Here is a 13,347-nt window from a genome sequence, read left to right on the forward strand (position 1 = left end):
AATTTATTACAACTATTTAGTTTGAAAAGGGAAGTGAGCTCAAGACTTATATTTGAACAATTTGTCATTATAGAAGGACAGGTATCACATCTTCTAGGGCTGGATGTTTTCTAACACCGTTAGTATTAAGTATTTTAACAAACAAATCGAAAAGAATGTGGGAACATCTGACCGTATAAATTGACATATTTATAGTGTCGTTGCTAAGAGACTCTTACGCAAGAAGTCTAAGAGTTAAATTTTAAAAGGTATTATAAGTGACTGAACGAGTTTTAAACAGAATTTGCAATTAAACAGTCTGACATAAGGGCGATGTTATCAGAGAGACATTCTTACTGATAAGCTTAAGTGAAAACGGAATTGATGATGTGAACAAAATGGAGACATTTCAGCTACAATAAAATGTATCGGCAAAACAGTCCTTATGTTTAATACCTTCGACTCCAATATATCAATTTGCAATCAAAGGGTTTTGTCAAGACCCTGATGAAAGAAATGCACTACCCTATATCTAAAACAACTCATATTAAGGTCGACAACCAGTATGAAATATATTACTTTCGATAGAGTCATCTTTTGAAAGAAAATCGTTAAATTTCTTTATCAATTGTAGTAAGTGACTATGTTTTACAATTTGTTGTCATTTGTTTTTAAGTCATCAATACAATTTTGTATTTTATAGACCATTATATAGAAAAGATCTGGATAAAAAAGACAATTGGGCGAGATGTTGATTGCGATGCCTTTGACTTGAGGAGTGGGTCGGTGGTAACGCTGAACTGTGAGACATCATTAAATTTCATATGCATGAAGTCAACTGTGTATAAAGGTAGGTAGGATTATTATCTTTGTTTGTTTCTTTTTGTGACCTCCGTAATAGGGGCCATGAATTTGGGTCCATCCATATGGGCCTTTACAGCATTCATAAACAGTAATATCTTATACAGTGAGCATTCAATTAAAAGTTACAAAATAATAATTTTCACATAATTTTGTTGAGATATTTATCGCAGCATTACATATTGAATAGGGTATAAATAAAATGCTGCTTAGTTACCAACTTGTATATGTCGCAAATGTGTATTATATTCGAGAGATTTACCTTCGAAAGCCAAAAAAGGTGAAAACATACCAACATATAGAAAGTACTTAAAGTAGCCTTTTTAAATGAGTGAAATCGTAGGGATATGAAATAGCTACGGTAGCTCATTGTCATATTAAAAAACAAGATATCCTTTATATGCAAATGGATTTTATCGTGTATGGTGTTTGCTTCCAATTTTTAGTGTTATCTTTGATTTCCTTTTTCAAAACTAGTATATTACTAGAAATAAACGTAGATAAGTTATTCTTATTCAAAAGAAATATAAAAACATCACAATACATCGGAAAGCTTGAACTTTGATTATTTTGTCTTAGAGTAAGATTTAGGTGTCAAAAAGCTAGAGATTTTTCATCTTTATGGTAATTTTGTACCATGTTTTCAACGTAACCTATATTCATGTGTTTGTTTACAGGACATGTGCAGTTCAATATTACTCAAATGCAAATAGGCACTATGGAAAGTGACGATCCTTTTTCACGCTTGCCCCTTCATGCAAGCTTCAACAGAGGCATAGCAGATGGAGAAATTGCTTTCATTAATACACCTACACACATTTTAAATTCTACTGGAAAATTCAACCAGGTAGCATGCACTGTTTCGAATGAACCCAAATGATAATTGTATTGAAATATCGTTATTTTCAGTTTCATCCGCATTATATCAAGTATCTGGGAAAAGTAATGAGAACGGTATGAACGCAACCATTTTATTTCCAGAAAATCATAAAAAATACACGGATAATACGCAGAAAAAAAAACATTTTTAATAAAAGATGTTAAAGACAGTGTTTATTTTTGTACTACTGGGCTAGTCCCATGAAGTTTTCATGATAGTATTTGAATAGAATATTTATTTATTGTAAGACATTAGAAGAAGATGGACGGCATACCATAAAGTCAAAAGTCAAAATCATGCAATCGATGTTGACTTTTGTATACAATGTCCGCGTCATCGAAAATACAGCAATTAGTTTTTATTTCAACGGAATGTTTGGTAATTAAATTTATATTTTCAGGAAATGAATGGACTTTATTACCATGTTGAAGTAGGAACCACATATGTTGATGTTGTCTTGCCACTTCCATTGTTCCATTCCGGCCAAGCTGATCATTCCAATGCTGAAGAGTCAATCAGCGATCACACACTAGCCATTCCTAAAAAAGGTATTTCATTATTTAAAGTTTCAAATAGTAAACCAAACGTATTTTTTCAATTTCTTCTCATCGGATGTTTCACAGTTTAGTGATCTTATATAGTAGTCGGTTTATACGCTACAATAAGTTTTGCAAAATCATCATTTTCTTTTAAAAAAAGTATTTTTTGCGCGTTCATGTAGCATTAACGCTTGGGTGTAATTTTGCAAATCCATATTCTTTAGAAGTTTGCAAAATAACGCCCAAACGTTCACAATGCATGAACAATCTGTAATTACAAATCTTCCTATTTTGCATTTGTCGATGTCTGCTTTAATTGTTTTCAACCTTAGTTTAATGATAACGATAGATATGGCGCGAAATACATAACAGTTTAATGACAATTAATACCTTGACTATGACAATATACACTTATTTTAGGGCAGGTGAATTCATCGTCGAATCATCAAAACTACACGTACATTCAACTGACAACAGGATATTATTCTTTTGGTGTTTACACCATCAATCCACCACGAAGATATGTGCATTCAGCAAACACACTTTTTAGGTATTCAGGTAAAATAACAATATCAATTTTCTTAATTTCATTATTTAATTATTATATCCAAACTTAGTTTAAACTATCTTACGAGTGCACGTTTTAATAGGCGTTAGCATTTTCTGAGGGGTAGTTTGTCTTTGTTTGATTTGCCCAAAAAGTGTCACGGTTCGAATGCAAGCGCTCTCATTTTTGTGTTTTTTTTGTCAAAAAGGGGCAATACTCGACAGTTATTGGGTTATGGTTCTTGCTATACATGTGTGTATTGTCTCTACTAACAAGTGTGCCAGGTTGTATTAGAATATTTTGAACGGTGTTTTTTTATGGCCAAGTTTTCTCACGCTGTTGCCGACAATGACAAAGTCAACAGTACCATCACAATACCTTGCCTTTATTCTTAAAAAATAGACCTGCTACATTTTTAAATTTTAATAAAGTATCAACCTTTAACTTTCCTCGAATTAAACCGTATTTTTCACAAGCAACTGAGATGTTAACTTTAGGTTAATATAACATTTAAACAGTCAGTGTCTTGAATAGTACTTTAAACAAATCTAAGTGATTTATTTTTGTTTTATTTCAGATTCCAACCTGTACATTTACCACGTCTCGATCGCTCTCATGCCAAGCGCAACAGACCTTTTGTCGAATAAGGACATCAATGTTTTCAACCTCTTGAAAGACAACAGCTCCTTACATTTCCTAAATGAATCACTTTCATTTTTGTCAGAACCACCAAGACGATTGCGGAATCTATTGTACCATTTTCAGGGACAAATACATTCAGCAAGGTACCGTAATTAAATTATTACATTACCACAAGAACATGCGATTAATTGGCATGTCAATGTAATGCAGTCATGATTGTAGTAAAAACATAGGGCAACATTACCTGTTTGAAGTTGTTATTATAGAAAACAAGAATCAGATGTCCGAATATACTGAAAATTAAATGTTATTTTACACGTGGTTTGTGCTCTGTAACACTGGAAAAAGTTGAATTAGGTTTTTGTCATGGAAGCCTGAGATAGTGTCTCAGATTACTGCCGAGCAAGGATTACTAACATCACAACTTAGCAAATTAATACTGTGTTTTGAAGTTATTTCAAGTTTTCTTCTAAATTAGATTAAATATATGGCTTGTTACATCATTACTTATATGACAAAAACTAAAGACAGAAGCACAATAGTCGAAAGTAAACATAAGCCCCTTTTAATGGTACAGGATAAACGCCCAAGACATAGTACTCAAAAAAAAGCCCGCAGCTAGACCGAAGTATCACAAAAATACATTCAATTTTCAAAACGGCATAGCATTATTCAAAAAAGCTTTAAAAAGCGCATTTACTCACTCGCGATTGACGCAGATTATGTTATTACACGCTCATGACTTAGACTTTTTCCATGTTTGATTTCCGCCAAGAGATAAGTGACATCATTATTACATGAAGCATATGTATGACATTAAACTATGTTGATTATGTCCTTGTCAAAAATACGATGTGTCTTAACATGTTGATGAAGTCAAAAGTTGTTGTTTATTGTGAACTCGGTAAACTCTGAGACACTGTCTTCAGGCTTCAGTGACAAAAACTCCTCATTTAACTTCTCGTGTTACAGAGTTGGAAATCCGTCTATATTCTATACATTCCATTTGATAAAGTATCATAAAAGCCTGCGCACTTACAAGTATCCATTAAATATCAAGTTTTTTAGTGTTATGTCTATACCTGATCTTTGTTATAAGCAAATGGTTTGAACTAGTAGACGCAGCGAGGAGGAGACCATACTATATATGCGAGTGTTCTTAGTACCAATCGAGCCTTATTTAGAACTGGAACAACAGTTTTTGAAAGAGATTAAGAAACACATCAGGACGAATTTAAAGGATTCTTACTTCAATCCCAACTCTTTAATCGTCTCAAGTACAGGTAGGTACGTTTTGTATTCACCCCCCCCCCCACACACACACACACAAACCCCGAAAAACAGTTATTTTTTCTCAGGGAAGAAATTTCCAACAACTGCCTAAATTTTTAGAAGTAATGATGATAATATTCAGTATCGTATTCATGTAAACTTAACAAAAACAAAACAAACGCATGAGCTTTCATCCGACAAATAACTCAAAAATACAGATGTAGACTTACATAGTTGTTGAACCTGTATTATTTGTCGTTGAATTGCTTTAGCATATGTTGCAAATACAGTTTAACGTATCTTTATTTTGTACCATAAAACCACTTTTTATTTGACCTTTAACAAATTATAATTTGAATGCTTATTACTGCATGATGATGCTATCTAGTTGGTTATTATTTGACACAACTTTGCTTTAATCTACAAAATTACACATATTTCGTATTAGATCCGTAATATTTTAGGCATGTGTATTTTCAGTTGCCTGTCCGTTTGTCAAGGAAACGAACAATAATATGACCTTGACCTTTCCTTCAACGAGAATTGGAACAATGGCGTACAGTCAGGAACGATGTTATCCAAGTATGTATGGTAAACACAAAATCCGGCACATTTTGTATCTTATTGCAAAAAGAATCTAGAGAGGCTTCTACATGTTGGTAAACTTTATTTACGCCATGCGAGTGTTTCTGAATGTCTTAGGCTTATATTTTCAATTTTGTGATTATTGATAAATGTTGTGACAAGTGTGTGGTTATGGCCATTAAAACGTAGTATAAGTCGTGTTCCATGAACTCCTGATTCAATGACCGTTCCAAGACGGTAATCGCTTCATTTATCGGTAATACTAATTTGATGCGTATCTGGTATGTTTATATGTTTGTGTCTCTGGTCCATTGTCGTTTGGGACCATGCCTTGTGCCTCTCAACAGGGCTTGTCACTGTAGTGTTCATTGTATTATAAAGTAGCATATCGAGCTTTTCATACGCTCCGCCACTCGGGGAAAATATGTTTTTCTAGGACTCTTGTGAAATAAAATACGATCTTACACTAAAATAAACCAATATCCTTTATATCTTCATAATATTCGATTATATGTTATCGCATGTTAATGAACATTTCTATAATCGAGTTCTCGTTTTTTTTTGTAAGTTTATCACGGTGTTAATATTCAACAGGAACAGTTTATGTAACTAGTCAATGCTGTACACTTATGAAATAATTGACATGGTATATATAAACCTTTTACAGACCACTCAGCCTTGGGTCATAGATTATGTAAAGGAGGTTTTGACACGGGTGCTACGTGGACAAAGACAGTCATGGCGAACAACTGTAAAGAAATACCTCCATTAAACGCTTCTACAAGCACGCCAATGTTGAAGAATCTGTCAGAGGTTTGTTCAGCCGGAACTTTGTTTTGATGATACTGTATTATATAACTAGTATAGTATGTATCCTCCTGCAAAGAACGCAGATATGTATCAGGAATATAAACAGTAAATTGAATGAGAATGTATCTCTATCCTTCCTTGACAATTGTTTCCTGTTAAATATACTTTTAAAGGAATAATGTTCGGAGCGAAACTACGAAACTGCTGAAGGGTTAACCGATTTAAGCTTGATAAGGACATTAATGACTTGCCATGTGAAATGGTAAACAGTGCAATAGTTTTATTGCTGTACTTGTGTTTCGAAGATATATCCCTTGGTTCGTTTTTAAACATGGCCGTGTCTCTGTAGCTTGATACAAATCCGCACTAAATGTATGAGTTTATGTTACAGATGGTCTTTAATGAAAGCAACGCACAGACTTTGCTAACGTCAGCTGCAGAACTAACAAAGTTTAATCAAGATCTCACAGAGGTTGATGTTAATTACACTGCTGGCATCATGTTTAACTATCAGAATCAAAATAGCTCTCGAACGAAACAGGTGATGTTAATATGTTGTAATTCTAGTGCTTAATAAGGATAAAATACAAACTATTTAAATTTAGTTTCGATTGTGTTTTAAAAATTATTCTTATATGTTATACTTTAAAAACATATTATATATGATGAATTGAATTGAATTTATTGCGAAAAGTCATTCGTGGTAGCCTTCTTCATACTTATACAGATTATCGAAATGATACATGAAGTTCTGAGCAAGCGTTTTCTCCAATTTTCTTTGTTTTTAGGACATGGATTTGGTTGTTAACATAACGAACAATATTCTTGGAATAAAACCGAGCATTTTACACCATGCAGGAATGATCAGCAACGCACCAAACAGGCCAGTGACCTTTCCGCTGTTTGTTCCATTTCAACTTTTTAACATTATATAGTACCATACTAAAAAAGTAAACTGTAATAAGTTTATCTTATACAATAGTTTGTAATCCATTTCAGAATAATAAAATCATGCGACGATATGGCTAGTCAGGCACGTCTTTATAAAACCATTGAAAACGACAGTTTCCAAGCTGTAAGAGAACATTTTGCATTTTCGGTATGGAAACAGAGCGGACAAAACGATTTAGTTATCGGCAAAGGTCTCACTAAAGCCGAAGATAGTGAAACCGGAATGAGAATGCTGAGAAATATTATTTCATCAGATGACCTGAACATGCTTCATACAGATGCAGCCATATATATTTCAAAACATGTACTCGAAGGTCAGTATCAAATTTTTACATTTTTCTCAATGTTCTGGCCCGAAGTACGCGTTGTTTAAAATGTTTTATTTGTGCTGTTTTAAGTATTTTGATGACATTTTATTTTAAATTGACTTAAATAATTATTTACAACCTTTATCAGAATACACGGGATAAAGTGTTTTACTTATATTGCATATTCTTGTAGTTGCTTTGAGACACAAACGCATTTAACTTGACCTCTCACGCATGTGATTCAATGTTTTGATTTAAAGGGATGGCTAGTAGACTGTCTGTCCAGTTCTACACAAAGACTGCCGTGTTCACATCCCCTTATGATAGATTTGCAATTCATAGTCATGTTGCATCTGCCAGGTTGATGATGAAAGGAAGAATCATAAAACAGTTTAAAAACGACAGCGTCACTGCTGTGTTCCGATTACAGCAGGTTTGTTTTAGTGTACATCATTTCTGTTTAAGGAGGTAATCCGAAAAAGTACTACTTTCGAAATGAACAAGGAGAAATCAATGAATCTTTAAAGTTGCACTCTCATAGATATACCATTTTTAAAACTTTATTTTTTGACTTGTAAAGAGCAATTGTTTGCGTAAATATCTGCAAACCAATAATATAAGATTGCTGACAAAAAAATCAGATCGTAGATTTTCACATTTCCGTTCGAAAATTAATGGTTTATGGCTTAAACGGCATAAACCGTTACTAAAGGTTTCAGAAAAACACATAAAACATCAATTTTTGAACTTAAATATAAACATCTGCGATCTGATTTTTTGTCAGCAGTCTTATATAACAGGTTTCCATGGATTTTCGCAAAAGTTGTCAAAACGTTCAATCTGTTAGAGTGCAGCTTTAAAACACAGATAAAAATAAACAAAATTAAGATAATATTACTATAAACTACAGTGACAAGCACAATGGCCATTTACGGCATAAATCGCATGTATGTACATGTATTGTTCCGTTAACACATATCAGTATTTATTGTTGTTAGTAACATAAATATCCTTCGGTTGTATTAAAGAATATATCGATAATAAAAACCTATTTGCTTGATTGACCAATAGTGATAGTGGTGGTTTGTGTGGTCCCGATGTCACCACGCTGTAGGTGTATTCGAATCAGATTTTAAGAAATTCACGATAAGTACAATTTATTTGACAATGTATGTTGAATAATGTATGAAAATAAGTAGTCATTACTCCCATAGATGCACGAGAACCTTGTGTGTGGATATTGGGATTATACAGCTAACCAGGATGCAGGTGGATGGAAAACAGACGGTTGTAATAGATCGCCATCAGAAAACTTCATCGTTAAATGCACCTGTAACCATCTCACCAACTTTGCAGTTTTGATTGTATGTATTTGTTGTGTTTTAAATAGTTTGACATTTTTGTTATTAACATAGTATGTTTTGAATTTGTATGTTTATATTCTACCAAGAAGGTTTAGTGGATGTACACGGGTGTTGCTACTATTTTTAAAGTACTAAAGGCTATCTTTAAACTACTATCATAAATGGTATATCATAATATGTTACATCGTCATAGCACTTATAATTAAAGCTATTTTGTATTGGCTCATTTGAAAACGGTTAGGACAATATATTGGTTGTATTAAATGTGTTGCAGGATCTTCAAGCAGGGGGTAATTTATCGAACACAGATGAGTTTGTGCTGGGAGTAATCACGAAAGGGGGACTTGTCGTATCTACTGTTGGTCTTAGTTTTACTATTCTGACATTTATTGTTTTCAGGTAATTTAAAGTTTGTTGTTTACACTATAATTTAGGGTGGTATAACTCCTGTGTTCTAAGTATTAAATAATGTGATTGACAATTGTTATCCAAGTTGACTTATTAGCTTTAAAGACCGTTTTGGCGTTTCTTCTTAATTTCAATTCATGCCTGTTTTCTTGTATCAAGACATTTGCGAAAAGGTCGCGGCCAGCAGGTGCTTTTTAACCTGAGTGTAGCGATGTTGTGTTCATCCGTCCTATTCCTGGTTGGTATAGAAAGAACTGAAACTCGCGGTGGATGCATAGCAGTTGGGGTAGGATTTATCGCATTGTTTAGTATACTTTGGTTTTATAGTATATATATATGAAAAACTACAGAAATAAGCTCAGTAGCCAAACGTTTAAACATAATATTATAAGACCGGCCAAGTTTTCTTTAAATACACAAACTGTAACTTTCAATGGTTCATGATGTGTTGTTTTATTATTTTAAACACTAAATATTTACTGAAAAATATGCATAATAGTCTATGATTGTTTGCCTTGTGATGAGTACACGATGTTGGTATTATAAACCCAGAAAGGAAAGAGCTTGTTGAGAACTTTGAACTGTTGTTCTATATAGTATCGCTTCATGTTATTTGGACACTCTGTTTTCGAATTCATGATCTCTCTAATAGGATTTTAATGCTGCCTTTATTGGCGACATGTATGTAGGGTATGAGCTCAAGAGAATGAAATTGAAAAACCATGATGAAATCTATGAAAACGAATTATTCTTGTAGTGTAAAGGAAATGTCTGGATATCCTTAAAACAGGGGGCAATGAGTGTGATATAAAAGTTCCTTGCTTAACATTTTAAAGTGAAGTAAGAAGGAAGAAGACGAATCTTTGCTAATTATTTAGTAATTGAATAATAATGAGTTTGACTTTCAAATCATTTCCAATCAGTTGTTGTCTAATCAGTTGGCAAAGCAGCAAAAAGGAAAATTGCTATACTATACTTTCAGGTACTCCTTCATTATTTCATCTTGGTTTCCTTCATGTGGATGCTGGTGGAGGGGATTCTTCAGTATCTGAGATTTGTCAAAGTGTTAGGAACTTACATCCCAACATTCATGGTCAAATCGATGCTTGCAGCCTGGGGTAGGTGCAACTTTTCTACCGAGCAATCCTTCTGAGACTGTTTCGAGCTTCTGGGATCCGTGTTATCTTTTACGTGGCAATTTGATACAGAAAATTGTCCAGTCATTCTTTTAATATGGACTGTTAGAAAAAAACAAGTCATTATGAATGCGTTTTCAGCCGTACTGGCTATTTCCTTATTTATTGTGTTGGTATACGGTTTACGCAGAACAAAGTAAAAGAATCAAAATTATTCAATACTTTTGAACATGCAGTTACATAATTATTGAAGTACAATACTTTAACAAATATTTAAATATTATTTTGTTTACTTATAGGTATGCCTTTGATTCCCATAATTGCTGTCCTTTGCGTTGACAAGGATCTGTATAAAAACGACAGGGCGTAGTAAGTGTTGTGCTATTTGTGTTGTTAATGAGAGGACTCCTTATTTTCAAGTGATTAAACCCGCTATAAATAGGTCGTGCCCATGCCATCCAATATTACTAATTTAAGACATAGATACCTGTGGATACCTTGATGATTCCTTTTTATGTCAATACATTTTCTTTCAACTTCTAGCTGCTGGCTGTCCGGGAGAGCCCTGCTTTACGCGTTTGTGTTACCTCTGGCAGTTATTATTGTTGCAAATACAGTTATCTTTTTCCTCATTGTGAGGCAATTTTGCGTGAGAAACAATATAACAGCCTCCTCAAACCGGTCTGAACACTACCGGTCATGGCTACAGCTCAAGGCTGCAGTGTCTATTTTCATTGTCTTAGGTATGTACTTTGTTCACATATCAACAACAACTGATGTGTAAGTATGGAACTAGATTGCACCACACATAAGCAACACAATTATTAAAGGTACTCTTAAATAATACTCGACATCCAAAGTACCTCGGTTACATATATAACAAATGATAACCAATTTATATGTGTCTTTATCGTGATCAAACGTCATAATTATAATTTCGTTGTTATATTTCATATAAATATTGTATTAGGCATCGTTATCAATAACACAGTGCTACGTTGTTTTCTGTAGTATTATTATTCCGAATATTTTGACATGTTTTTAGGCTTGACTTGGATATTTGGTTTTTTGACGGTTGATGACACAAGGATCGCGTTTCACTATATCTTTGCCGTTCTCAACGCTTTCCAGGGGTTCTTCATTTTTATGATGTTTACTTTGCGAGAGAAGCGGGTCAGTTTTGTATTACAACAATTTTATCATCTGTGCTATAGAGTTTTATATTTCAATAAAAAAAACATCAAATGAAAAGGCGTGCATCATCCAAATAGCAAAATATCCACCCAATTATGTATAAGTGTATGACATCATGATCATTAATCTCTATGGTCTTTAACGATTTATGAAATGATAATTGCCTGTGAATTCCCGGCCATATCAATAGTCGTAAAATAACTCTTCAGCGAACAATTATTTTGTCTACCAAGCTTATAATATTATCCAATGTAGATCCGAGGAGCATGGAAAAAGTTATGTTGCTCTAAGATGGTAAAAATGGAAGCAACGTCATCGACACGACTTCAGCATCAAAGTAACAGATCAGAAATCAGCACAACGAGCAAACAGGTTGTCGGACAAACATGAATTTAGAAATGTATTGTCATTGTTTCAAAGTCCTTGTGGCGCTTTCTTTTCAGACAAAAAAGGAAAATTCTTATAAGCGTAAATTCTATTAGAAGTGTATGAAAAAATGAATTGTGAAAACGTTCAGAAAACTTAATGTTTTGGTAGTACATTTACTTTCCTAATGAAAATATCCAAAGCAGATATATAGGTCTTTTAAACGAACATAAAAAATAAAAACAGTGTACGTGTTGTTATTACGTCTTCCCTTCGACCGAGTAAGTGCAGAATATTTGCTTTTGGAATCGTTCAAAGAAAAATCTAGATAACTACCGTCCTTCACAAAATCTAGTGTGACGCGTATCTTCATTAATTAGACGAGTGATGAAACTTCCCATTAATGTGAAGCAGTAAGTGCTGTGCACAGAAGGTTAATGTGTGTAACAACACCTCGTCAGTGCTAGTGTATTTTGGTCTAAAAATTTTTTATAGTAGACCCAAGATCTCCAAACTCACCGTCCATAATGACTGGGTTCTGGTTGGTTTCTTTCTAGGTCTTCATAGTTCTGGTTCTGGTACTGGTCTGATACCTGCCTCTACGGGGCTTCCTGGACTCCAGGCAAGGGACACCAACCGCCAATCGGAGCTCGCCTTTCAGGGTCACGTTATGCTCACGCGATCAAAACAGTGCCGAGTTATGACCCTTGACTACGTTAAATATAGAAGTTGCGCACCTTGGCCGAGTATGTGCAGCATTGTTTAAATAAAGTATACATTTTCAGACTGGGTCTTTTAAACCAGGCCTTTCTGTAACTGTTGGTTTAGCGTTAACTTTCCAAACAATAACACGATTTTAAGGAAATCAATTAATGTTGTACTGTTAATGTTGTGATTCTTGGTCGATGTCATCTCATTATTTTAGAGTAGGATTGGTCCCCGTCAGCATTAATTCTATTTTCAAACACAATTTTAAAGTTCGAATACATTGTTAGTTTTAAACTATCCCGGGTATCTCATACCTGCAAAGACGCAACACAGGAAATGGCATTCCTCTGTTGTGTTCGGCTTATCAGCGGTACAGGTGAAAAGGGTAGGGTGTTTCTTTATTTTGACCGGAAAAAAGGATGTGATTAAAGGAAGTTGACACTCTCGTCATATGAATGATTGCATCGTTCCTTTTCAGTGTTAGCACTGTTGTTCCGGTTTGATTCAATCATGTGCAGGTGATTCCTTTTTCCGGTGTTTGAGTTATTGATAAATGTTGGAACAAGCTTGATGTTATGTGCTTATAGACTAGTTAAAACTAGATATGGGCGTTTGTTTGACTCGCTAAGTTAGTAGCCGAGTTGTCCCGAATAAATATCAACAATTTTCAACTTGACTAGCATCCGCAACCACCAATCGGAATACGCTCGGCTATTATCCAAGGCAATTGACTATACCGTGTCAATGATTACAACTCGGCCATCTCCGGCAAGCATCGGGATAAACCTGTTAGATTA

General features: G+C 34.2%; 1 protein-coding gene across 1 annotated transcript; it reads left to right on the forward strand.

Moving 5' to 3' along the window:
* The first annotated feature begins 1,558 nt into the window (after positions 1-1,558).
* Positions 1,559-11,866, forward strand: LOC128244558 (adhesion G-protein coupled receptor G2-like). Its single transcript, XM_052962554.1, has 12 exons — positions 1,559-1,687; positions 2,121-2,268; positions 5,973-6,118; positions 6,507-6,656; positions 8,589-8,738; positions 9,013-9,137; positions 9,306-9,432; positions 10,129-10,264; positions 10,582-10,651; positions 10,826-11,025; positions 11,328-11,455; positions 11,732-11,866. The coding sequence occupies exons 1-12, from the start codon at positions 1,559-1,561 to the stop codon at positions 11,864-11,866; spliced, it is 1,644 nt and encodes a 547-aa protein (XP_052818514.1).
* The last annotated feature ends 1,481 nt before the right edge of the window (positions 11,867-13,347 follow it).

The sequence above is a fragment of the Mya arenaria genome, chromosome 8, assembly GCF_026914265.1.
Source record: "Mya arenaria isolate MELC-2E11 chromosome 8, ASM2691426v1".
In the NCBI taxonomy this organism is placed as follows: Eukaryota; Metazoa; Mollusca; class Bivalvia; order Myida; family Myidae; genus Mya; species Mya arenaria.